General features: G+C 33.1%; 4 protein-coding genes across 5 annotated transcripts; 1 reads left to right on the top strand and 3 right to left on the bottom strand.

Annotated features, from left to right (window-relative positions):
* Positions 1 to 6,412: 6,412 nt before the first annotated feature.
* Positions 6,413 to 7,816, bottom strand: LOC110604907. The gene has a single exon (XM_021743196.1). It carries the CDS (start codon positions 7,814 to 7,816, stop codon positions 6,413 to 6,415), a length of 1,404 nt encoding a protein of 467 aa, XP_021598888.1.
* A 2,825-nt stretch (positions 7,817 to 10,641) lies between these two features.
* LOC110605581 (VQ motif-containing protein 1) lies at positions 10,642 to 11,229 on the bottom strand. The gene has a single exon (XM_021744204.2). It carries the CDS (start codon positions 11,026 to 11,028, stop codon positions 10,705 to 10,707), a length of 324 nt encoding a protein of 107 aa, XP_021599896.1. The 5' UTR covers positions 11,029 to 11,229; the 3' UTR covers positions 10,642 to 10,704.
* Positions 11,230 to 13,877: 2,648 nt separating this feature from the next.
* On the top strand, positions 13,878 to 22,236 carry LOC110605192 (cullin-4). 2 transcript variants are annotated; one of them, XM_021743568.2, is made up of 17 exons: positions 13,878 to 14,241; positions 15,429 to 15,544; positions 15,615 to 15,961; positions 16,455 to 16,635; positions 16,791 to 16,913; positions 17,009 to 17,296; positions 18,869 to 18,994; positions 19,137 to 19,238; positions 19,322 to 19,375; positions 20,365 to 20,471; positions 20,572 to 20,635; positions 20,744 to 20,875; positions 21,006 to 21,143; positions 21,253 to 21,333; positions 21,493 to 21,573; positions 21,663 to 21,743; positions 21,925 to 22,236. In XM_021743568.2, the coding sequence occupies exons 1-17, from the start codon at positions 13,908 to 13,910 to the stop codon at positions 22,036 to 22,038; spliced, it is 2,469 nt and encodes an 822-aa protein (XP_021599260.1). In that variant the 5' UTR covers positions 13,878 to 13,907; the 3' UTR covers positions 22,039 to 22,236. The 2 variants fall into 2 exon arrangements, with proteins under 2 accessions (XP_021599260.1, XP_021599261.1); XM_021743569.2 differs by having other exon boundaries at positions 20,572 to 20,632.
* A 787-nt stretch (positions 22,237 to 23,023) lies between these two features.
* Positions 23,024 to 23,706, bottom strand: LOC122722274. Its single transcript, XM_043952533.1, has 2 exons — positions 23,291 to 23,706; positions 23,024 to 23,173 (listed from the first exon to the last, which is right to left on the bottom strand). The coding sequence occupies exon 1, from the start codon at positions 23,585 to 23,587 to the stop codon at positions 23,312 to 23,314; it is 276 nt and encodes a 91-aa protein (XP_043808468.1). The 5' UTR covers positions 23,588 to 23,706; the 3' UTR covers positions 23,024 to 23,173; positions 23,291 to 23,311.
* Positions 23,707 to 23,997: the final 291 nt, after the last annotated feature.

Raw genomic sequence — 23,997 nt, forward strand, 5'->3', positions numbered from 1 at the left:
CTTTGTCTCTTTCCAACACATTCCAGCTCCCAAATTTATTATGACCAAAATACCCCCTCTCACTTTCTTAGGATAAAAGTAAAGTTCAAAGGAAATTTCATATTTTTTTAAAGAAAATTTATTATTAAATCTCTATATTATAAAAATTAAATAATAATTTTTCTTTTTTATAAATATATATATGCATAAGAGAAGCACTAAACTGGGGAGTCCTGAAATTGGGGACCTTTGATGAATTTTTTATTCGAAATAAATTACCATGGATTGATTTTAATACTTTTTGGAATATTTCTAATACGAGTTTCTTTATGTCGGAATGATAATGACCTATGTCGTCTTTTTAAGAAAAAAAAACCTTAAATGTATTGAAGAGGAGCTGTATGATATGCGTGATTCCGATAGTACTGATGATTATTTGAATAGATTATGTTTTTTTTTTTTGGATAAGGTTATATTCAATCCAAACTGATTAAACTGAACACAACCAATTTAGCTTAATAGAATACAAATTATATTGCCAAAACGCAGTTTCTTGCTTTCTTCCCGTTGCCGTTTTAACTTTCTTTAAGCCCATATAAAGCCGAGGCTGACTAATCATGCATTAAGGTTTAATGGTTCAGCATTCACTATGGACCAAATTGTAATAAATATAAGCGAAATTTATTATGAAAAAAAAAATCTCTTAATTTTAAAAAATATATTAAAATATTTATATAAATATTTTTAAAAAATTACTAATTAATTTTAATTCTTATTTATTTTATTATTTAATTTTTATATTTTAGAAACATTTATTAGTTTATCCATTAATTTTTTAAAAAGATTATAAATTAGTTCATTCGTGGAAAAATTTTAAGCTTTTTACGATATTTAATTATTAAAATTAATAAAAATTAATTATTAAAATTTTTAAATAAATATTTTAAATTTATGGATAAGGAAAAAAAATTATTATGAAATTACAAACAGATTTTGAAATATTTTGGTATGAAATCTATTTATAATTTATAATATGAAAAATGGCGTTAAATTTCTCGACAAATTTCAAATTTCAAATTTCAGTACAAAAATAATTTGATAATTTGTAAGAGAAAAAATTTGGTATTGAAAACCAATGATCCAATAATAATAAGTTGTTAAAAGAATAGCTGATTCCGAAATTCGTTGGTCAATTGAGATGAAAATTTTTGCTTTTAATTCTATTTTACACTTTTGCTTTCTTCTGTTATCGCTAGGAAATTTAAAGGAAAAAAAAGCCATTTTAAGAAAATAAAACGTAATAAATTGCTTTATTCTTCCATCGTATCTTTTTTTTTTCCTCTTATTTTTCCTTTTCTATTTATAATCTTTTATTTTATCATCATCTTCCATTTCTTTCTTTTTTTTTCCTTCCTTTGTCATGTTTTATGTTATTTCATTTTCCTTTTTTTTTCCACTTATATCATTTTTTTCCTTTTCTGGTAAATTTCTCTCTTGCCTCATATTTTTTTTTCTCTTATTCATTTTTTCTTTTTACCTTTCCTTTCCTTTCCATATTTTCTCTCCTTTCATATCATTTCTTTTATTTTTACTCATTTTGTCTCTTTTCTTATCATTTCCTCCAGTTTCTATTCTTTTCCTTTTTTTCTAAAGTTTAAATTATCTTTGCTTAATTCTAAAATCTGTTAAGTTTGTGATTCTCTAATCCTCTAAATCTTTTTATCAAACTTAATCAAGTAATATAACTCGATATTCACCTAAAATATATTATAGATTAATGATGTGTTGTTAATTTAATGACGACGCTCTTACAACTTAAATGTATGAAAATTATATTTTAACCACTTATAATATAGAGATAAAATTAACGGTAAAAAAATATTTTAATTCAATAAAGGTTCGTCCTATAGAACTGGCTAAATTTCTCAAAATATTTAATTATTATTGAAGAACGTTACAAATTAAATTTATAGAACACCAACTATTACGAAATTTTTTATCTATTAAATTGTATTAATCGAATTTTTTAAAACACTATTAATTAACTTTCTAGTCTTATAATATAAAAGTAATTTAGATATAAATTCAAGTAATTCTTTTAAATTTAAATAATTTTACTTACACTCATTTTATTTGATAATCTTTTAATTTAAGTATCAAAATAATTATTTAAGGCCTCTAACCATCTCAATTTATTTTTTTAGAGTGACACATCGTTAACAGCTTTTTTTTTCAGCCATATAGACGATGCATGCACGCGGCAGTCTTGTATTCGTCGAATTTCCATCAACGGTAATTTACTTCACTTCACCATTCCATATGACATGACCCGCCAACTAAGAACAGGCTGTGCAGCTTGGAACCAGTTCATGCCGACAATTGTAAGGACCAAATCAACTGCATATCCCAGCAAAAAGCACTCTTAAAATACTGCCTGTCTTTTTCCTCTACACACATCAATCCATTATTATTATTTTTCTTTATTTTTATTTACTTTTCCATCCTTTTAATTTTTTCTCTCATCGTCTCTTTTATACAAATCAGGGACATGTTGCATCACATTGGCAAATGCATATGATCTCTCGCTGCTAAATAAAGAGAAAATAAAGATACCCACCTTGTTATAAAAACAAAAAGAAGGCAGTCCTCGACAGTCAACATGAATACTGAACACTGAGTGAGTTCATTTAACCTTTGCTACTTTGAGAGTATTATGAGCTTAAAAGCAGAGAATGAGAAAAAAAAAAAAAAAGAAGATTTAATTTCTTGATTATCTTCTGTGTATATATATGTATTCAACTGATGAATCAGAAGAATGGAACTACCTTGTCTTTTTCATGGCTGGTCAATGTTAAACATTTTCTTCTTCTTTTTCTCTTCCTTTTATGAATATCCCAAAGGGGATTTGCATGCATGATAGTGTTGCTGAGAGAGAGAGACCATAAAGAGGATTTTATAAAGATGATGCTTTTGTTAAAGACATGGATTTTAGTGTTAAAGAGTAACCATAGAGATGAATCATGGAAGAAAAAGGGTACAGAAGAAAGTGATATATACATGTGCATGTATAAGAGTTGCAAGTGCATTGCATGAAAGTGTGTGATTACTCACAATGCCTATGTATGTGTTTCTTTAAAGACACGCTGCTTTTCCAAGCATTTCTAGTCTCAAAAATTTTATAACACATTTTAAAAGTTCAACAATCACACAATCTAAAAAATAAATATAAAAAAAATTAAAACATGAATATATTTTAATAATACAATACGAGGTTCTCACATTTAAAAAATAAAATTTACAATAATTGTGTAAACTTTTTTTTGAAGAAAAAGAGTTTCTCTTTTTTTATTTTTTCTTTTTTGTCTGCTAATGACACGTAATGACTTTCCTGCTCTCTGTTATGTAGGTATATACGTCAGACGTCCTCTCCACGCCAGATAGCCATTTAATTTCTCTCGGCACACGCGAGAACAGAGCTGCGAAGTAACTAAATTTATTGTCCCTTCTACGTCATATCACCGAACTGAACCTGTAATGAGTGGATCTGAATTTGTGATTGATTCAATATGCTCTGTGGGCCTAAATCGAGACTTTGGACCGAAATTATTTTTTAAGGCCCGGTCTAATGAAACCTAGCGATCGTACAATCCATCCGAAATGATTTTGTTATGAACATTGGTTATAATAATTTTATATAATCTCATCGTAATCATTAATTAATATTTGATGATTGTAATATAATTGTATTAAATCATTTTTTTTATATCTCAGCTTTATAATATTACTCCCAAAATACAACCTTATTTTTATTTAATTTTTAATTATTGATCCCCTTTACTTTTTGAAATTATAATTTAAATTAACATACCAGTATCTCTTACTTAATATATTGAAATAATAGTAAAAAATTCAATTTTTTTTTTTTAAAAGGAGGGATAAAGCCCTTTAATTTATTATACGATCATGAAAAATATTCATACAGTCAGCATCCAAGAGGAGCTTAATACTAGATGAAGGCAAATCAATAAGACTCATACTAAAAACTCCACCATGCGCACTATTCGCAAGATAATCAGCTACCATATTAGCTTCCCTATATATTTGCACGACCTTAACTTCCCATTCCCGCCGGATAAGAGCTCTGCAATTAATAACTAAAGACTGCAGTCTATAAACACCACTGCCTTGACCTTGAAGAAGCTGAACAGCAATTTGAGAATCAGTTTGAATAACAATTTTCCGCCATCCCCTACTCCAAGCCACATTCAAAGCATGATATATGGCCCATAATTCTGCCTCAACCACACCACAAACTCCCAACACACAACGAAAACCAAGTAGCCATTTACCAAAACTGTCTCGAAAAGAACCCGCACAGGTTGCAGCTCCTGAATTTTGACGCACACTACCATCTGTGTTGATTGTAATCCACCCTATAGCCGCTGGTGTCCAGGCCACTCTAATCACTCGACATTGATGTTGAATAGAAGAAGGAAAATAACCATTCCATGCTTGATATATTTCCTTAGCCTTGCCCAAGATTAGTGGGCGAGAAACTGATCTTTGGACTCCAAGATTGAAGGACCGTTCATTGCGAAATTTCCAAGCCCACCAAATTGTAACCATAAAAACTACAGGCCAGGGAAGCTCACCAATACAAAAAGAGCTTTTAAGACACCAAGACAACCATTCCCGGATATCAACGAAGCCAAAAAAGGTTTGGACTTCACTAGCAGGTAATAAATTAAGCCAGCAACTCTTAATAAAGTTGCAATCTCTTAAAACATGTAGCACCGACTCAGACTGAGTACCACAACTCATACACAAGTCTGAATTAATCCATCCTCTCCGAAATCGCTGAACATTGACCATAATTTTCTCATGGGCAACTTCCCATAGAAAAACCCGCATCCTCTGCGTGCCAGGTGCTTTCCAAATAAGCTTCCATAATGGTAAGGCAACTGGTAAACCACATTTCTCCACTAGAAGAGAGTACCCCGTTTTAACTGAATACTGTCCACTAATGGAATGTCTCCATATTATTCCATCCCTTGAGTTAGCATCATCATGTAGGCAAATGGGGAGTAAAAATGCTAAAACGAAATCAGGTAGCCATAAAGACAACCGATTCCAATCCCATCCATATCCAGGGATCCAATAATATCTCACAACCACCTCTAATTCCAAAGGATCAATAGGAGCAGAAACCAATCGAAAAAGAGGTCCAACCGAAAGCCAATCATCTTGCCAAAACTTAACATTAGTACCACTACGAACGTCAATAGAAACACCACTAGAAACTAATTGGAGGCCCCAGCATAAAGCCTTCCAATTCATAGAGGCACCAGGAGGTACTCGAAGATTCCAAGAAATTCTACCATTATTATATTTCCAAAGAAGACATGAGATCCATAAGTCAGATGGGTTCATAAATGCCCGCCAACATAATTTACCCATCATAGCTTGATTCATTAATCCAAAATTCTGAATGCCCAACCCACCATTTTGCTTTGGATATAGCAAAGTTTGCCAATTAATCAGATGAACAGCAGAATCCCCACTGTTACCATGCCAAATAAAATTACGACAAAGCCGCTCCATTTCCTTACAAATAGACACCGGCAATTTAATAGATTGCATAGTATAAATAGGAATAGAGTTCAAGACTGATTGGACCAGCGTTATTCTCCCTGCTCTAGAAAGTGCACCCGCCTTCCAACCAGCAAGCCGGCTTCGCATATCATCAACCAATCCACGAAATTGTACCTGAGATACTCTACCATGAAGAGATGGTACATCCAAATAACGCCCAAGGTCAGAGACCAAAGGAATTCCTGATTTAGAGGATAAACGAGAGGCTGTAGATATACTCACATTCGGAGAAACAAAAAGGTTTGACTTTAAAAAATTCACCTTTTGTCCAGAAGCATTACAAAAGACAGTTAAACAATTAATAATAACATCCAGCTGTTCTTCCGTAGCTTCAGCAAACAATACCATATCGTCGGCGAACATGAGATGTGAAATCAACGGACCATTGTTGGAAATAGGAAGTGGATGCCACTCCCCTTGTTCCACCGAATGTTTAATAATATTGGAAAGTTGCTCCACACAAAGCACAAAAAGATAGGATGATAAAGGGTCGCCTTGCCGAACCCCACGAGTGGGCAAAAAAGACTCCAACTTCTCATTGTTCCAAAGAACTGACATAGTAGCAGAATGAACACAATGTCTCACATTCGTTCTCCATAAACTGGAAAAATTAGCTTTCTCCAAGCTCCAATCAATAAAGCTCCATTCCAGCCTATCATAGGCTTTTTCTAAATCAATTTTCAAAGCCATAAATCCATTGCCACTGTTCATTTTCCCCATAGTGTGAAGAGCCTCTTGGTAAATGACTACATTATCCGTGATTTGCCGACCCGGAACAAAACTATTCTGCTCTGGTCCAATTAATGAAGTAAGGACTTGTTGTAACCTTCGGTATCAATACCAAAACCGTCTCATTAATCATGCTTGGGAGCTCATTGCCTTGTAAACAAAAAAGAACAAAATCAATCACCTGAGTCCCAACTATTGGCCAAGCCTTCTTATAAAATTCAACAGTAAAACCATCGTCGCCAGCCGCTTTACCACTCGCCATCTGGTCCAATGCTAGCTTAACCTCCTCTTTAAGAACCGACGGATCAGTAACAACCTCCCCCAAATCATTCTTTAAAGCAGAAATACAGAATTTTTTCCGTTTGATAGTAGCTGCTAGATGATAGAAATGAGTATTCCGTTCGCCGTTCGCTATCCATTCCTCTTTTGATTTCTGAAACCAGTATATCTCCTCTTGGCGTAGAATCTCTTCCAATTTGCGTTTCAATTTAAATTCAAGCTTTACAAGGCTCCTTGTCCGGCTTTCAGCAAGATCTCTCTGAACACCACCTAACCTGCGTAAAAGCCTTCTCTTGTTAGCAAAGATATTACCGAACTGAGTCCTATTCCACTCTCCAAGCTGAATTTTTAATGTGCTCAGATTATGAATTAGGGAACGATTTGGATCCCAAGAGCATGCAACTACTTGATCAAACTGAGCATGTAGTGTCCAAGCTGTTAAAAACCGAAAAGGACAAACTCCAAAAGCTAGAACCCCTTGACATCTAATCACAATTGGGACATGATCTGAATGCAATTTAGGTGGATGTTCAACAATAGCATCAACATAATCCAGTCTCCAATCAGTAGATACAAAACATCGATCTAACCGAGCAGCTTGATAGGGGACATTTTCGCCACTTCTCTGCCATGTGAAACCACTCCCAACAAACCCCAGATCAATAAGAGAGTACTTGAAAATCCAGTCTGAAAAATCATGAGCTCCTGGAGGATTAGAAGAAGAATATCCACTTTGTTCAGATGAGTCCACTACAGAATTAAAATCACCCGCGACAATCCATTTAGAAATGGATAGACTATTTTCTCCAGAAAGAGATTGCCAAAACTTCCTCCTTAAATAAATATCAGGGCTTGCATAAACTACACTAAACAACCATTTCTCTCCAGTAGAAAAATTAATTGCTACCGTAATGAATTGAGGATCGGTAACAACTAATTCAATTCGAAAACCATCTTCTGACCAAAGCAACCAAATACCACCACTAAATCCGACTGCCTCAACACGGATCCAATTTTCATACCCCAACAAACCACAAACTTCATCAGCCGCTTCTCCAGAAATATGAGGTTCCACTAAACAAAAGATGTTAGGATGATATAGCCTCTTGTATTCCTGAAAAGCGTTGCGAAAAGTAGATGATGCTGCACCATGACAATTCCAGGTTATAATTATCATTAAAATAAATATTAAAAAGAGCATCATCAGATTAATCTCACAAGGGTATCACATACGCTGTTGGTGCTCCAAAGGAGCAACCAAACTAGCAGAAGTCGCCTTATTCAACTCATTCAAAATTGTCCCAGCCACAATCAACGTGACATCATCCTCACTCCCATTGACTGTCTTCTGCTAATACAATAGTTGTGTAAACTTTTTTTAATAAAAAAAATTAAAAAGAGTTTCTCCGGAAAAAATAAATATAAAAAAAATTAATGCATGAATATATTTTAATAATACAATACGAGATTCTCACATTTAAAAAATAAAATTTACAATAGTTGTGTAAACTTTTTTTGAAGAAAAAGAGTTTCTCTTTTTTTATTTTTTCCTTTTTGTCTGCTAATGACACGTAATGACTTTCTTGCTCTCTGTTATGTAGGTATATACGTCAGACGTCCTCTCCACGCCAGGCAGCCATTTAATTTCCCTCGGCACGCGCGAGGACAGAGCTGCGAAGTAACTAAATTTATTGTCCCTTCTACGTCATATCACCGAACTGAGCCTGTAATGAGTGGATCTGAATTTGTGATTGATTCAATATGCTCTGTGGGCCTAAATCGAGACTTTGGACCGAAATTATTTTTTAAGGCCCGGTCTAATGAAACCTAGCGATCATACAATCCATCCGAAATGATTTTGTTATGAACATCGGTTATAATAATTTTATATAATCTCATCGTAATCATTAATTAATATTTGATGATTGTAATATAATTGTATTAAATCATTTTTTTATATCTCAGCTTTATAATATTACTCCCAAAATACAAGCTTATTTTTATTTAATTTTTAATTATTGATCCCCTTTACTTTTTGAAATAATAATTTAAATTAACATACCAGTATCTCTTACTTAATATATTGAAATAATAGTAAAAAATTCAATTTTTTTTTACTTTTAATAATAATTTTAAATTTTATTTTTAGCATTATTTCTATATAATATTCTTTATACAATTAAAATTTATTTTTCCTGAATTTAAATAGTCCAACCTATTACTTATTGAATTCATATTTTTATAAATTTATTTTTTTAAATTTTGAAAAGTGACCCATTATCCATAAAATCCATATTTTTCTACAATCAAAACTTTTTTAATTTTAAATAATATTCATTACACATGAAATTTATTTTTTAAATTTAATTATTTTCTGAAATTTGAATAATGCAACCGATATTTTATTTAATTCTCGAAAAGTGGCTTATTGAATGCCTATTACTAAGTGAAGACTCTTGACTTATTTAATAGACTTTACAACAAAGTGAAATATATATATATATATATATATATAATTATACATAAGAATAATGAGAGAATAAAATACTTACCTTTATGAATACGTTTAAATAAAAAAAAAACTGAAATAGAGACAAGATAAACAATAAAATTTTTAAATTTTGGTAATGTTGAAAAGAATAAAAAACAATAGTTATTTCTATTAAAAAAATTATGGCTATTAATTTAAATAATTTATTTAATTCATGTTTATATTTTAATTTTTTAATTTTTTAATTTTTTAAATTAAACTAAATTTTTAAGATTTATCATTATTTTATTTATAAATTTAAATCAATTTTAATCAAAAATATTTTTGTGATCCCACATATTTTTTTTATTATTTTAAATTAATTATATTTTTAGTCAGAATTTCACATTTATATTCTAACTTTTTTATTTATTAAATAAAATAATTCAAATATTTTCATAAAATTCACATTTATATCTTAATATTCAAGTCATTAAAGAGTAAAAATACAATTATCAATAAAAAAAAATTGGCGACCACATTCTTGATAATATTTAGTTTAAAGAGTTTTTTTAAATCATTTAATTTATTAGATAAATACTATCAAATATTAAAGATCAGAATATAGATATAAATTATTTAAATTATTTTTTAATAAATTAAAAGGTTAAAATATAATCATAAATTTATGAAAATATTTAAATTATTTTAGTTAATAAATTAAAATTATAAATTAAAAAATAATAGAAATATCAAATCCTATAACAGGACGGTAATTTCATATTTTAATAAATTTTAATTTGAGTTATAAATAAAATTATGATAAATCTTAAAACTTTAATTCAATCATTTAAAATTAAAAGTTAAAATATAAATGTAAAATTTATCAAAGTCCAGATTATTTAGATTAACATAAGATTTTGAAAAATTATATAAATAAATCCCAAGTTTTTAAAAAATTTCAGCGTTGGGTCCGCCGCCTATGTTAACAACCATAAAGCATTACGTAATTATATTTAAATTTTTGTGTAATATTTAATTTAGTTATTATTAGGTTTAATTTTTATATAATTAAGTTGAATTTTCAAAACAAATACAATTTTTTTTAAGATTAAGAGAGTATAAATCTTTAATTTTTGGAGGGGAGTCTAACTCCAAGACGAAGGAAAGCCAACGACGACGTACCATTATTAATAAATAATTATTAATTGCACTACCAATCGGAACGCACTGGCATCAACTCCCACCATGCAATATACTTGGACATCAACTTTCCACGTGAACTCCAAAGTATTAGATTTTTTTTTTTAATTTTTATAATTACAGCTCTTGTTCTATTCGTAGGATTGATTTGATTTAATAAAGGGAAAATATTTTTAATTTGTATTTAGTTTATTTTATGAAAATTAAACTGTCATTTTAAAATATCCAATCATTTATTTCAAAATTGATAGAATTATTTTTAATTAAATAATTTTAAATTTTAAAAGAATTATCAAGTTTAATTCCGTAACCATTTAGAACTGGATCATGGATAGCCAATTAGCCACTATTCTGCAATATCGGATTAAAATAAACTCAAAAAAACTTGACCATTACAGTAAATTATTCTGAGCCCAGAACTGGTGCCATTCCTCCGCTGGAGGCATCTCCAAGATCATTCGATCCAAGTCTTTAAACGACAAACCTTTTGCTAACTTCCCATCAGCAGCAACACCACCAATTGGGCCAATAGCGGCTTCTCTTTTCCTCTTTTCACCAGCAAACGAGCTCTGATCTTCTGTCCACGAAATGCCAGAATCTTTACCGGTAAGACTCTGAACCACAGACTTGAAGGCCAAAGGATCTGTCACAACATATTGAGTGTCAATGATCACTACCTTTATCGCTTTTCTGCTGCTGCTGCTTGCACTAGCCATGGAGAGAGAACTATGACTTCAACGCTTGCTAGGTGTTTGATTAATTTCTAGAATGGGTTTGTCTAGTGAGTGAGTGGAAAGCGTTTTGAGCTTGAAACTTTTTGATGCAATGATGATGATGCTGAGTAAGTTTGGGTTGTTGCTTTTGATTTTATAGAGGAGGAAACTGAAAGAGAGAATTGGGACCCGAAACAAAAAAGTCAGATTTTGTTCACTTAAGCACAGTTTGACCATTATTGGCAGTCTTGAAGGACCAGAGCAAAGGAAACAGTCTTAGTCAAAGCTCGCAACTTGCATATATTCGAGATTGAGAAAGGCTAAGAAATAACATCGATTTTTTATTTTTAAGTAATTGTTCAATATTTTTTAATTAATAGTTAATTATTATATTTTTTTAATTAATAGTTAATTATTATATTTTTTTATTAATAAAGTAGGAGTATTGAACAGTCATATAAAAAAATATCTTCCATATTATTTTCTAATCAAAATTAATATATTAAAATATACCGTGAAATCACCACTTTAAATTAAATTACACATATTAAAGCGATTAATTTTGATGCGGATTAAATAATTCTCTTATTTTTGTGAAAAATCAATTCAAGCGTTGGAAACTCTATAAGTCTCCACCAAAAAGATTGAAAAAGTATTTTATTTGCAAGGGATGTCCGAGACTTGCATGCAGTGTCCAGCGTATAGACAAAATCATACGTTGAAAAATAGTAGAGAGGAGAAAGCTCGTCAACCCAATTCCCAATAGCCAATAACTGCTGCGTACATATGGACTTTCTCAACGCACACGTGTAGTGCTGGATCACCCAAGTTTAAGAGAATTAATTATTTAAGCTTCTAACATTCTAATTTTATTCTATTTTAGGGAAAATTACTTCTTAGTCCCTAAGATTTAACGTAATTAACACTTCTGTCCCTCTATTTTGTAAGTCGTCCAAATTCGTAGTCTTTCCGTCCATTTAAACCGTTTGGTCAAAGAGTCAAAAGTGAGAAGTGATAATTTTTTCCAGAAATACCCTTCTCTTAATGTGAAATTTCTTTTTTTTTTTTTTCTCTTTCATGTTTTCTCCGGTTGAAGAAGAAGAAGAAGAAGAAGAAGTTGTAGAAGAAAAAGAAGTTGTAGAAAGGGTAGGAAGAAGAAGAAGAAGAAAGAAGAAAAAGAAAAAAAAGAAGTTGCAAAAAGGGTAGGAAGAAGAAGAAGAAGAAGAAGTGCAGAAAGGAGGGTAGGAAGAAGAAGAAGAAGAAGAAGAAGAAGAAGAAGAAAAAGAAGAAGAAGAAGAAGAAGAAGTTGCAGAAAAAGATAGGAACAAGAAGGAGAAGAAGAAGAAGAAGTTGCAGAAAAAGATAGGAAGAAAAAGGAGAAGAAGAAAAAGAAGAGGCATTTGGGTTTGAGTTTAGTGAATGTTAATTTTGTCATTTCACGTGTCTCAAACGGTTATTTTGGACGGAAGGACTATGAATTTGGACAGAAAATAAAGTGAGGGACTTAAGTGTTGGGTCGCCAAAATAGAGAAATAAAAGTGTTAATTACATTAAATTTCAGAGACTAAAAAATAATTTTCTCCTCATTTTATTCTATATAAATAATGTAAAATGAATCACCCCAAAAAATATATTGTTAAGCCCAAATGTTAGAGGAGCTCAAACCATATAAAAACAAACCCAACTCAAGATCACGGCTCCACTGTCCTACCATAATTGCACCGCACCGACTCTGCATTTTCCATTGCAATAACTGGCAATCCAACTGCGACAGTAAAGGCAATGAGCTCCAAAAGCCAGTTCACAGCCACAAACTACCTGACAACACCAAAAAAGCTATAAAAAATCAAAGGCAGACAGAAACCAATCCGACCATTTTTTTTAAAAAAAATTATTTTTATTATTTAATCATAACATTAATCATGATAATTAATAAATTTTATAAAGTAGTATCAATAAAATAGTCTAAAAAATTATTGTTTTTTAATATATAGATATATATTTAAATGTGAAGCGAGTGAAATATATATTTTTTTTTATAAAAACAAAGAAGATTATTCTTTTTTTTTAATAAAACAAACTATACAAACAGCCCTAGTAAGGGATCACCTTCCAGGAATGATGGGACAGGCTGAGATTTGCGTGGGGGTTGTGAAAAATTTTAATAGGACCAAATGAACTGGGCTTGTTCATGAGTCCAGCCCAAATTCTTTAAGCTTTCTCGCCCTTATTTCACCCGTCACCGCTCAAATTATCCAGACAAGGAGAGGAGGAAGCAACGAACTATGATCCAATTAAAAAAATATATAGAAAATCTTATAATCTCTGTAAAAAAAATTAACATGATATAATGATATTTCAATGGTTAGTCTTATTAAAAATATAATCTGACTAAATAATATTTAACCAATTATTGATATTAAATTATATTATATAATCAATTATTTACATTTTTATATTAAAAATATATATTTTAATATATAAATAGTCACTATTATTGTAATTTTAAAAGATTTTAAACCGGTTTAAACCATTTTATACCATAATCATTGATTAACCAAAATTGTCTTAAATCAAACTCAGCTTGTACCGAAAAAGCTTAATTAATGGATGGTTTTGGCCGAAATTGAACTAAAAACAGGCTGTCCTGGGGTTTGCTTAACCAAATTGGACATTTTTGTATAAATTTTTTACGTTTCTACACCAAAATTTTAAAATAAAAGTAATATATATTTTGTTAGATAGTACGATGAAAAAAAAACAAGACAAAATCATCATTCCCTATTACTTTTTAATTTATTATTATTATTTTTTACATCTATACAATCCCCTCAACTTATGAGATACTCTTTTTTTTTTTTTTATCTTTTTTTTTTGGGTTAATGTCTCCCCCCACCAAACGCTCAGCCACTTCCACCGCCACCACCTCTAGCACCTCTACCAGCGCCACCGCTAATTTTCCTCCCATGAAGAAGGCCAAGTCTCAGGCCGTCTCTGCTTGCTCCCCTATCGACCCTTCTAGTAACAAAAACGGCCTCCATCACGTCCTCTCCGGCACTACTGCAGATAACGACGTCGTATTCGACCCCTCTTCCATGACTCTCGATGACGATCCCAAGCTCGACGACCGTTCCCCTCCTCCCGCCGCCAATTTATCTCGCAAAAAGGCTACTCCTCCTCAGCCCGCGAAGAAGCTTGTCATTAAGCTCTTGAAAGGTACAGTTTTTTACCTTTTTAATTGCTTCTCAGTTTTGATGATAAATTTCACATGTTCCTTCTGTGCTGCGAGTTTTTCTTGATTTAATTAATCGTCAAGGGCTTTGCTCTTCCTTTTCCCTCCTATCTTGGGTTTAGAGTTATGGCATAAATTTGTTTTTGGATTGAATCAATGTTGCTTTTTTGGTCAATTTGTTGGTGGAGCAAAAAACTTGGATTTTAGGATCTGGGTGCTGGTTCAATTGGTTACTTGATTTCATTTTCAGAGTGAATTGAGCATGTGGAGATTGAATTAGATGCCTAATTTAAAAGAAAAACTATCTTTCCCTAGCATTTTTGGATCTGGTTAATCACTACCACATCCTTATACTGGTAACTCTTGCTCACAGCTAGACCTCCTATTGCCATTTGAGGTAATGCCTGAATGCACAGATAAAACTCTAGCTAAGTTGACTTAAGAGTTTTTGGTAATTGCTCTAATTTATTGGCTGCTAAGCTGCTGAAAAAGTGCTTATATAGCAATGCACTATTTGGTACCTTTGTCTTCTTGAGTTCCTTATAGTTTCTTCCTTTGGATGATTGTTTTGCAGTAAGTTTTAGGTTGGCTTTATACTGTATAGATTATTTATTGCTCAAGGCTAAAGGCTCTAGCACAGACTAAGTGTCTTCTGTGGAATTCTTTTTAAAGAAAATCTAGAACAAAAACAAATTCATTTTCTATCATTTTTCACTTTTATATGGTATTTTGGAATGGCAGTTACAAGTGCTTAGTCTAGTATAAAAGCGTAACTGTAGCTGAATCCAATGGATTGTAAATACAACATGATCTGCATGTGCACAGTGATTTATATACAAAAAGGCAGTAAAATTTAGTTGATTTATGCAAACATTCTTAGGCACTATTTTCTATACAGTAGGATCCCCCCACTCATTTTGGCATTTTACAATGACATTACTACTTATCATGGCACTGAATAGTTGGAGAGTAACAGGTTAATGCATTATGTAATTGTATGACATCTTATCATATTACTCTTTCATTTATTACATTCATTTTCTGATTGGATTAATGGATTACAATAGTAATGGCATCTTGGAATTTGAAATCTGGAGTCCTGAAGTTTGTTATAAAAATGTGCTTGATGTATTTCATCTTTAATTTTGCTGTATAATTATATGCTATGCAGCTAAACCAACACTGCCTGCAAATTTTGAGGAGGATACTTGGGCAACGCTGCAGTCAGCTATTAAAGCTATATTCTTGAAGCAACCAGATTCCTGTGACTTGGAGAAGCTTTATCAGGTAGATCCTCCTGCATTTTACTTTTTGTTGTGAATGAATTATCATTTCTTATGTGAATGTTTGCCATCAGGCTGTCAATGATCTTTGTCTGCACAAGATGGGTGGTAATCTTTATCAGCGAATTGAAAAGGAATGCGAGGCACACATACATGCAGCACTACAATCTTTGGTTGGTCAAAGCCCAGATTTGGTGGTTTTCTTATCACTTGTTGAGAGATGCTGGCAGGATCTATGTGACCAAATGCTGATGATTCGTGGTATAGCCTTGTATCTAGATAGAACCTATGTGAAACAAACTCCAAATGTACGTTCACTGTGGGACATGGGTTTGCAGCTTTTCCGGAAACATCTTGCTTTGTCTCCTGAAGTTGAGCACAAAATTGTCACAGGCCTTTTGCGAATGATCGAGAGGGAAAGGTACTTGTAAAATTTCTAAGGGCCTAATCAAGGACATATATATATATATATATATATATATATATGTGCACATTTCTTTATTGAGAATAAATATTCTGCGCCCCCCCCCCCCCAACCTAAAAAAAAGAAAGAAGAGAAGTCCCAAAACATTAATGTGCGTGTCAGTTTTTTCCCCACCTTTTAATTTTACCAATTATATACCCAACTTTGGTTCTTGGTTTCTCTTATAACCTACCTGTCGTATTGTAATGTCTTCATTTGGTAAGTAATGGTTGGACATGATCATAATGTGGTTGCAAATCTGTCTAATAACTCTTAAAGCACATGTCACTTCAACAAGTGTCAACAAGTTTTAGAGATAATACCAAATGTTCATGATATAATCAGCAAAGTTTTGTGGGGGGTGGGGGAGAATGAAACAAACACTACATTTTTGGAGAACATAAAATATGGTTATCTTGGACCTAATATATTAATGGTTTTGTGATTGTAGGTTGGGTGAATCAGTTGATAGAACTCTCCTAAACCATCTTTTGAAGATGTTTACTGCTTTAGGAATTTATGCTGAAAGCTTTGAGAGACCATTTCTGGATTGCACATCTGAATTCTATGCTGCTGAAGGCATGAAATACATGCAGCAATCAGATATTCCAGATTACTTGAAGCATGTAGAGGTGCATGTCATTTGATTTTGATACTATTAAGGGATTGTAACTGTACTGTTTCTTCCACCTTTATTAGGTTTATCCTTTTATATTAAAAAAAAAAATGCTTTGTTGCTTTATATATATGTATCCTTGGAAAATTCATGGGTCATGCATTCTTTTAGATGAGGTTGCATGAAGAACATGAAAGATGCTTACTCTATCTTGATGCAAGTACTAGAAAGCCATTAATAGCAACTGCAGAAAGGCAGCTTCTTGAACGTCATATATCTGCAATTCTGGATAAGGTGTGCATATTACCTCTGCTGTTATGTCATACCTTCTTTAAATATTCAATCTCTTTTCATAGCTTTAATAATCACTGTTTTTTTTATCTGTCTAGGGGTTCATGATGCTAATGGATGGCCACAGAATTGAGGATCTTAAGAGAATGTACTCATTGTTCTTAAGGGTCAATGCCCTTGAATCATTAAGGCAGGCCCTTAGCTCATACATTCGAAGAACTGGGCAAGGCATTGTCATGGATGAAGAGAAAGATAAGGATATGGTTTCATCCTTGTTAGAATTTAAGGCTTCTCTTGACACAATATGGGAGGAAAGCTTTTCTAAGAATGAAGTATTTTGCAATACCATAAAGGATGCATTTGAACATCTAATAAATCTTCGTCAGGTTAGTGTGCTTTTCTCTTGGTTTTGCCTTTATTAATTCCAGTGTTGCATTGGCAATACAGTAAAATATGGATTTCTAAGTAAGTTTTATGGTGGACTTTGCATTGCAATGATATAGTGTATGGTAAAACATATGAAAGTGCTCAAAGTTTGGGAGTTGAATCTGATTTAGACAATAGAGTCGTTATTCCTTGTGCTGCTATTGACTGTGATGGATTCTTTCATTGCAAAGGTTGGAGCAGATCTAAGTCAATAGGATTTACTAAGTTAATGTGACTCTCCTTTTCAAAATTCTTGTACATTCCTCGTAACTATTTCTCAAGCGTATCAAAGTGAGATTACATGGCAATGCAATGAAAGACAGAGAGAGCTGTCTGCAATTGCTTGCTTGGTGGGCTGAATTTGAGAAAATGAGTATTTCTGGTTTTGTTTTTTGAAGAAGATGTCTGCATCTTGCAGTGGATAAGAGTTTGGAAAACAATGGTACCGAGACAAAAGTGGATGAACATCTTTTGGAGTAAGTTGCTAGAACCTAATTTCTGCAAGGAAAGGAGATACATGAACTTTGAGTTTGGTTGATGGTATTCTACAAAGAATGAAATAAGTCTAATGTTTCAAAATTGGAGTTTTTAGGTTTTTGATTTCTGAAAAATGAGCTGGATATGGTAAAGCAATTGCAGTTTCATTTTTCTGGTGTTTATATTTTTTTTTCTTTTTAAATGTGAAAAAAAGAAAGAAATAATAAAAAGCAAAGGGAACTACATTGCTAACACTCACTAGAGTCTTGATACCCGTTAAATTGGCAAATCGCTGATTTGTGCTTCAAACAAGAATTGTTATTCTTGGACTAGTGGGGATCTATAATTTTACTTTTAACCTTCCAGAATGAGTCTTATGCTCTCACTAATGGTGGATGTCATTTGATATTTAAAGACAATATAAATATCATATGCAATTTAATCATCTCACTGGAGTGAAATTTCATGCTTTGAGAATATGTCACCAGTTCAAGCAAGTCAGTTACTTGCTAGTTTCTATTCTGCAGTATGTCACTTTTAATCTGATCCCTTTTGTGCACTTTTAAAGCAGTATGAAAAATTGTGCATTTTGTGTGCTTGCAGGTTAGGGTTTAACCTTCCATTTTTTTTTCTGATAGAAAGACTAATGTCCATCCCTTGGTGTTTTTTCCTTTGCTTATTTTTCTTTTTGGTGTGTGTGTGTGTGTGGTCAGAATTTAATTTTCCTCCTTCCTCATCCTGAAAAGAAACATAAATACATTCTTAAAAGAAAAGCTGCTGCCGTATATCCTTTGTGCCTACTTCTCTGCTTACAATTAGTTTCCTATCAAGAATGTGTTGCTTAGATGTTTTGCTGCTCCTTCCCAAAAATATTATTGATTTGAGCAATCCATTAGTCTATGCTTTATCCATTTATTTGCAAGGAACTGGCTGTGCAATAATTGATGTCAACCTTGGGTAATAGTTCTAGGTCTGGTTCACTGTGCTGATTCTGTGATACTCTTTTGAAATTTGAAGTTTCCGGCTAAGATTTCATTTTGTTCTCTCTTTAATAGAACCGGCCGGCTGAGCTGATTGCAAAGTTTTTGGATGAGAAGCTTCGGGCTGGAAATAAGGGAACTTCCGAAGAGGAGTTGGAGGGTACACTTGATAGAGTTTTGGTTTTGTTCAGGTTTATTCAGGTAACTTTGATCTGTTTGACCGGAAGTTAACGTGCTTACTGTAGCACTTGATTTTTTTTTTTAAAAAGCCATCTCCAATTGGATTATGAAAAGAAATTTTGCTGTGGTTTTTATGTTGACTTCTCTTTTCTTGTCTGTGAAGGGCAAGGATGTGTTTGAAGCATTTTATAAGAAAGATCTTGCTAAAAGACTACTATTGGGAAAAAGTGCTTCTATTGATGCAGAGAAATCTATGATATCAAAGGTTAAGGATATAATTTTCCTACATGCTTTTTAATCCTTATCTTCTATTGATCATATATTAACAGGGCTGTTTTGCTTTTGCAGCTCAAGACTGAGTGTGGCAGCCAGTTTACAAACAAACTTGAAGGAATGTTTAAGGTGTTGTATGTTAATATACATTTTTATTCCAGGACTAATAATTGCTCACATCTGACATTAAGACGAATAATGCCAACACATTAGTTTGTTGCTTCACAAATATAACTTCCATATTGCTATCAGTGCCTCCCTGGAGGGGGAGGTTTGTATGTGAAGATAATGCTGCTGCAAAGGGACTTGGGGGTCACTAGTACAAACCAAGGAATTTCTCAGATTAGTGCAAGGGGATGGCTGCTTACATCCATAATCGCAAAGTGGGAAGCCTCATGTAACAGGACACCTGTTTTTTAGGTCATTACCTCTGAGGTCATCAATCTTGTAGTATGCATCTGAAATGCTCAGATTAAAGTTGGGATGATTTTAATTTCTCCCTCTCTTTTTCTGACCTGGTCTGGTCAACATTACACTATGTTGTAAAAAGTAACCCTGTTGTTCCAAAAGGTAGCATGTCCCCTTGTGCATTGACTATTGTCAATCAGCACAAGTTTCCCTGTCATGGTGCTCATCAAAGAGAGAGAAAAGTTCTAATCTTTACAGATGAAAACGGGTTAAATTATAGGTGTGTGGCTGTGTTGAAGTATTGGGAAATGTTTTGCAGTGCAATGCATATCTGTGGTTGACTGAATATGACAATTACATGTTTTTAATGGGAAGCATTCAGGTTTAACTAACTGTGGTATGGTATTTTACTGGTGCTGTGATGTAATCCTGTGTTGTACCATATTGTTGATGGGTATTAAATTTGAGCATTAGCTTGTTAGGAAAGGTATGTGCATGTTTTCAATTTTGTTTGGACTAATCTCTTAACGTCATAACATGTACCTTTATTGCAAGTAGACTGTTTTAATAGGAAAAAAGCACCTCAAGTCAAGTTTCTTTTTGAATAAGTCACAAACTGTGTCTCTCCATAATACACGCCAAGTTTCTGACCATATGGTTACTTCATATGGATATATGATAAATATATCGTTTGGTAAAATCTTTTGCAGGATATTGAACTATCAAAGGAGATAAATGAATCCTTCAAACAATCATCCCAGGCCAGGACAAAACTTCCATCAGGGATTGAGATGAGTGTCCATGTCTTAACAACAGGGTAGGTTTAGAAGCTGATTTGTATATTCCATATGCATTTTCATTTTAGCAAAATACGTGGTGCCACAAGTTCATTTCTTGGTATGTTGACTTTACTGCAGGTACTGGCCTACGTATCCACCAATGGATGTTCGGCTTCCTCACGAGCTGAATGTCTATCAGGTTGCAGCACAAGTTACCTAGTAGCCTCATTTTTTTTCTTTACATGAAAAATAGTCTTTTTGAGCATTCGATAAACAATCCTCTGATGCTTAACTTCCATATGTGCTACAGGATATTTTCAAAGAATTCTACTTGAGCAAGTATAGTGGCAGGCGCTTAATGTGGCAAAATTCATTGGGTCACTGTGTGTTGAAAGCTGAATTTCCAAAAGGTAAAAAGGAGCTGGCGGTTTCTCTATTTCAGGTTGGTCTCACTGTCTACTCTTGCACGTTGCTTTCTCATGGTCTTTTACTATTTTCTTCCTTCAATTTCTGGATGACCTACACAAGTGGACAGTTTTTAATAGTTGAGGTCTTTTTGTGTTGTGTGCCAGAGTGTCGTGTTGATGTTGTTTAATGATGCCCAAAAGCTTAGCTTTCAAGATATTAAGGATGCCACTGCCATAGAGGACAAAGAACTGAGACGGACTTTGCAGTCTCTTGCATGCGGAAAAGTTCGTGTCCTACAAAAGGTGGGTGGTGGTTATCAGCACTGCAATAATTTGTACAATTTTTGTTCTTATTTCTCATTGTGACAAGGTTAGTGCTTGTTAGCATTAAATTTATATTTATATTTCACAGCTGCCTAAAGGACGGGATGTGGAGGATGATGATTCATTTGTCTTCAATGAGGGATTTACGGCTCCTCTATATCGTATAAAGGTACATCTGCGTGTTATTTGGTATCTACCTGATGTTGTTAAGCTTGCATAAATATTATTAGTGGCAAAAGTGACTATTCAATTGCTTTACTCACTTGTACGAGTGATGTAGCAATGTTTTTTTTTAGAGCTTGAAGCTAAGTCTCATTTGGGGATGCAGGTGAATGCAATCCAAATGAAGGAAACTGTAGAGGAGAACACAAGCACCACTGAGAGAGTATTTCAAGACCGCCAATACCAGGTTCACCTTCTCAACTGTAAAAAAGGTTCTATAAATGCCAAGAACTAGCTAAGGTGAACTATATGTGATGCTGCTAAATATGATTGTAGGTTGATGCTGCTATTGTTCGGATAATGAAGACTAGGAAAGTACTAAGTCACACACTTCTGATTACTGAACTCTTCCAACAGGCAAGTGTATTCCATTTTCATTCAATCTCTAAAGATTTGGTTTTGTTCATTGCTAGTCTGAACCTTAAATTATAAAATTTCCCTGTTTCTTCATATGCAAAGGGGGTAATCAGTCATTAGTGACCTGAATGAAAATGAACAAGTGGTTTTTAATGAAATTATGATTTGTTACGTGGAACAGCTCAAGTTTCCCATCAAGCCAGCTGATTTGAAGAAAAGGATAGAGAGCCTGATCGACAGGGAGTACCTGGAGCGAGACAAGAACAACCCTCAGATATACAATTACCTGGCATAATCCTTTTTCCTATACTAAAAGAAAAGCTCTCCTTGTATATGGGAGACGATTCAAGCCCTGTCAAATCAATGTACAGTTTACCTGTAGTGCTTTAATTTTCTTGCATTTTCAACACTATAATTGTAAAGCATATTTAGCATCTCCTTTATGTTGTAAGACTTTTTGAGTTGCTTCAAATAAGTTGAGCTTTTTTTCAAACGGAAAAAAGGGAAAACTATCAAACGAATTTTTACAATTCTACCGCATAGTATGAAATTTTATCAATTAAATCCTTGATTTTTTGAACTTGTAACAATTTTACTCCCCCATTGATGTAACTTATATCTCACGTTATGTCATGCAAGATAAGCTTCAGTTAGTTCACAATGATTTCCTAATATTGCATGTCTTAAAATAACATATTAATAACTTCTCATCCAATAAGTGTTCTGCAGCAGTCATTTAAGACTTATGAGAGTTTAGGGAATTAGTATAGAGGTTCCAGTGAGATTAATGGTGAAGTTCTAATTGTAATTTTCATAATAAAATCTCGAAGTACCGAATTTATTTTAGCAGGATAGAGAAGTGAGAATAGATAAGCTTTGACATGATCACGAATGAGGGGAAATGGAGATCTCAGAAAACACAATTCGGATGCTTAACCCCATAAGCTGAATCGTTAATGCTGAAATGAAAGTAGCGCAGATTTTTCTATTCTCTGAAAAAGCTTGATGACTGCAGATGATCTACGATTCAATGGTCCTGGCTAGTTACTCGTGATTGTTTTCTTGCTGATCATTAATTACTGAGATTGAAATTGGGATATTTTCTGGTAAATGTATAAAGACACGATTTTTCCATTCAATTAATGTATTGCAAGTGAGAAAAACCAATACAGATTTCAATGTGTTATAACAATGATAAAGATGAAACTAGCAAATAGCAATCTCTTAGCTTTGAGATCATCATATTTCTTCTGTAAGTCGAATTAACTGATATATGAATGTTAGAAAATGTGAAACATGAGCAATTTTCATCCTCACATATCATCAAATTTCATATATTTTAAAGAAGGCAGAGCCATGGACTGGACTTGCTTCTCATTTCTACATGATTCTCAATTACAAGCACACTCCAATCATCATCTTCTTTTTTTCTTCAATAAAAAGAAAATAACATCAATTAGAATCTTCACCCACCCATTTCATTTTTTAGAAAAACAAGGGAAAGAAAAATATTATGAAGCAATGAAAATTAAGGCAAATACCAATACCCTTTGCAGCATAAATGGAGATCAGATGATCTTGACTGGAATTGAAGAAGCAGAGGTTTCAACAGAAGCATCCTTGGGGTTCGGATGGTGATTTTGGAGATCTGGATTAGGGTTAGGGTTGAGAGGGGCTCGAATATTTGAAGAAACGATATCGTCATCGGGGTCGTAATCGGGATTAAGAGATCGATCAATAGCTTCACGGCCTTTTTCCAGGCAAGGTTTGCAGGCGATCTCTATAGCTATCCATCCAAGTATAACTCCTGCTATTGCTATCAATGCACTCGTAATCGCTGCCATTTTCCGATTCCTTTCTCAATAATTTTGCTTTGAGAGAAATTCCTTGAGGTTTGTCGCCGGAAATGGACACCTGAAATTGGTTGATTTGTTCCCCTGTCCCCGCGCAGTGGTAACTTAGAGACTGAAGGAACTAGGAAGACAGTGGCCGCGTTCATGGGCCTATCCCTGGACCAGGCCCATAATCAGGCCCACGCCATTTTCTCCACACAACCTTGTTTTTTTTGGGCCTTGTTTGGATAAATTTTTTTTTTCATGGTTATGTAATGAATTCTTTCAGAATTGATCGTATTTGGGAAGTTCGTATTATATATTATATGATTTTGGGTGATTAATTCTATGGTTACTATAATATATATTAAATTCTATGGTTACTATAATATAAGATTGAGAATGAAACTAATTTTTGGAAA

Source organism: Manihot esculenta, chromosome 17 (assembly GCF_001659605.2).
Source record: "Manihot esculenta cultivar AM560-2 chromosome 17, M.esculenta_v8, whole genome shotgun sequence".
Taxonomy (NCBI): Eukaryota; Viridiplantae; Streptophyta; class Magnoliopsida; order Malpighiales; family Euphorbiaceae; genus Manihot; species Manihot esculenta.

What these genes read in the sequence shown, in the direction of transcription:
- LOC110605192 (XM_021743568.2), top strand. Translation starts at nt 13,908, where the DNA reads ATGTCTCCCCCCACCAAACGCTCAGCCACTTCCACCGCCACCACCTCT. An exon ending in AGAAATCTATGATATCAAAG is followed by an intron (nt 19,239 to 19,321) that starts GTTAAGGATATA and finishes TTGCTTTTGCAG; the next exon opens with CTCAAGACTGAGTGTGGCAG. An exon ending in TGGCGGTTTCTCTATTTCAG is followed by an intron (nt 20,876 to 21,005) that starts GTTGGTCTCACT and finishes GTTGTGTGCCAG; the next exon opens with AGTGTCGTGTTGATGTTGTT.
- LOC110605581 (XM_021744204.2), bottom strand. Translation starts at nt 11,028, where the DNA reads ATGGCTAGTGCAAGCAGCAGCAGCAGAAAAGCGATAAAGGTAGTGATC.
- LOC110604907 (XM_021743196.1), bottom strand. Translation starts at nt 7,816, where the DNA reads ATGATAATTATAACCTGGAATTGTCATGGTGCAGCATCATCTACTTTT.
- LOC122722274 (XM_043952533.1), bottom strand. Translation starts at nt 23,587, where the DNA reads ATGGCAGCGATTACGAGTGCATTGATAGCAATAGCAGGAGTTATACTT.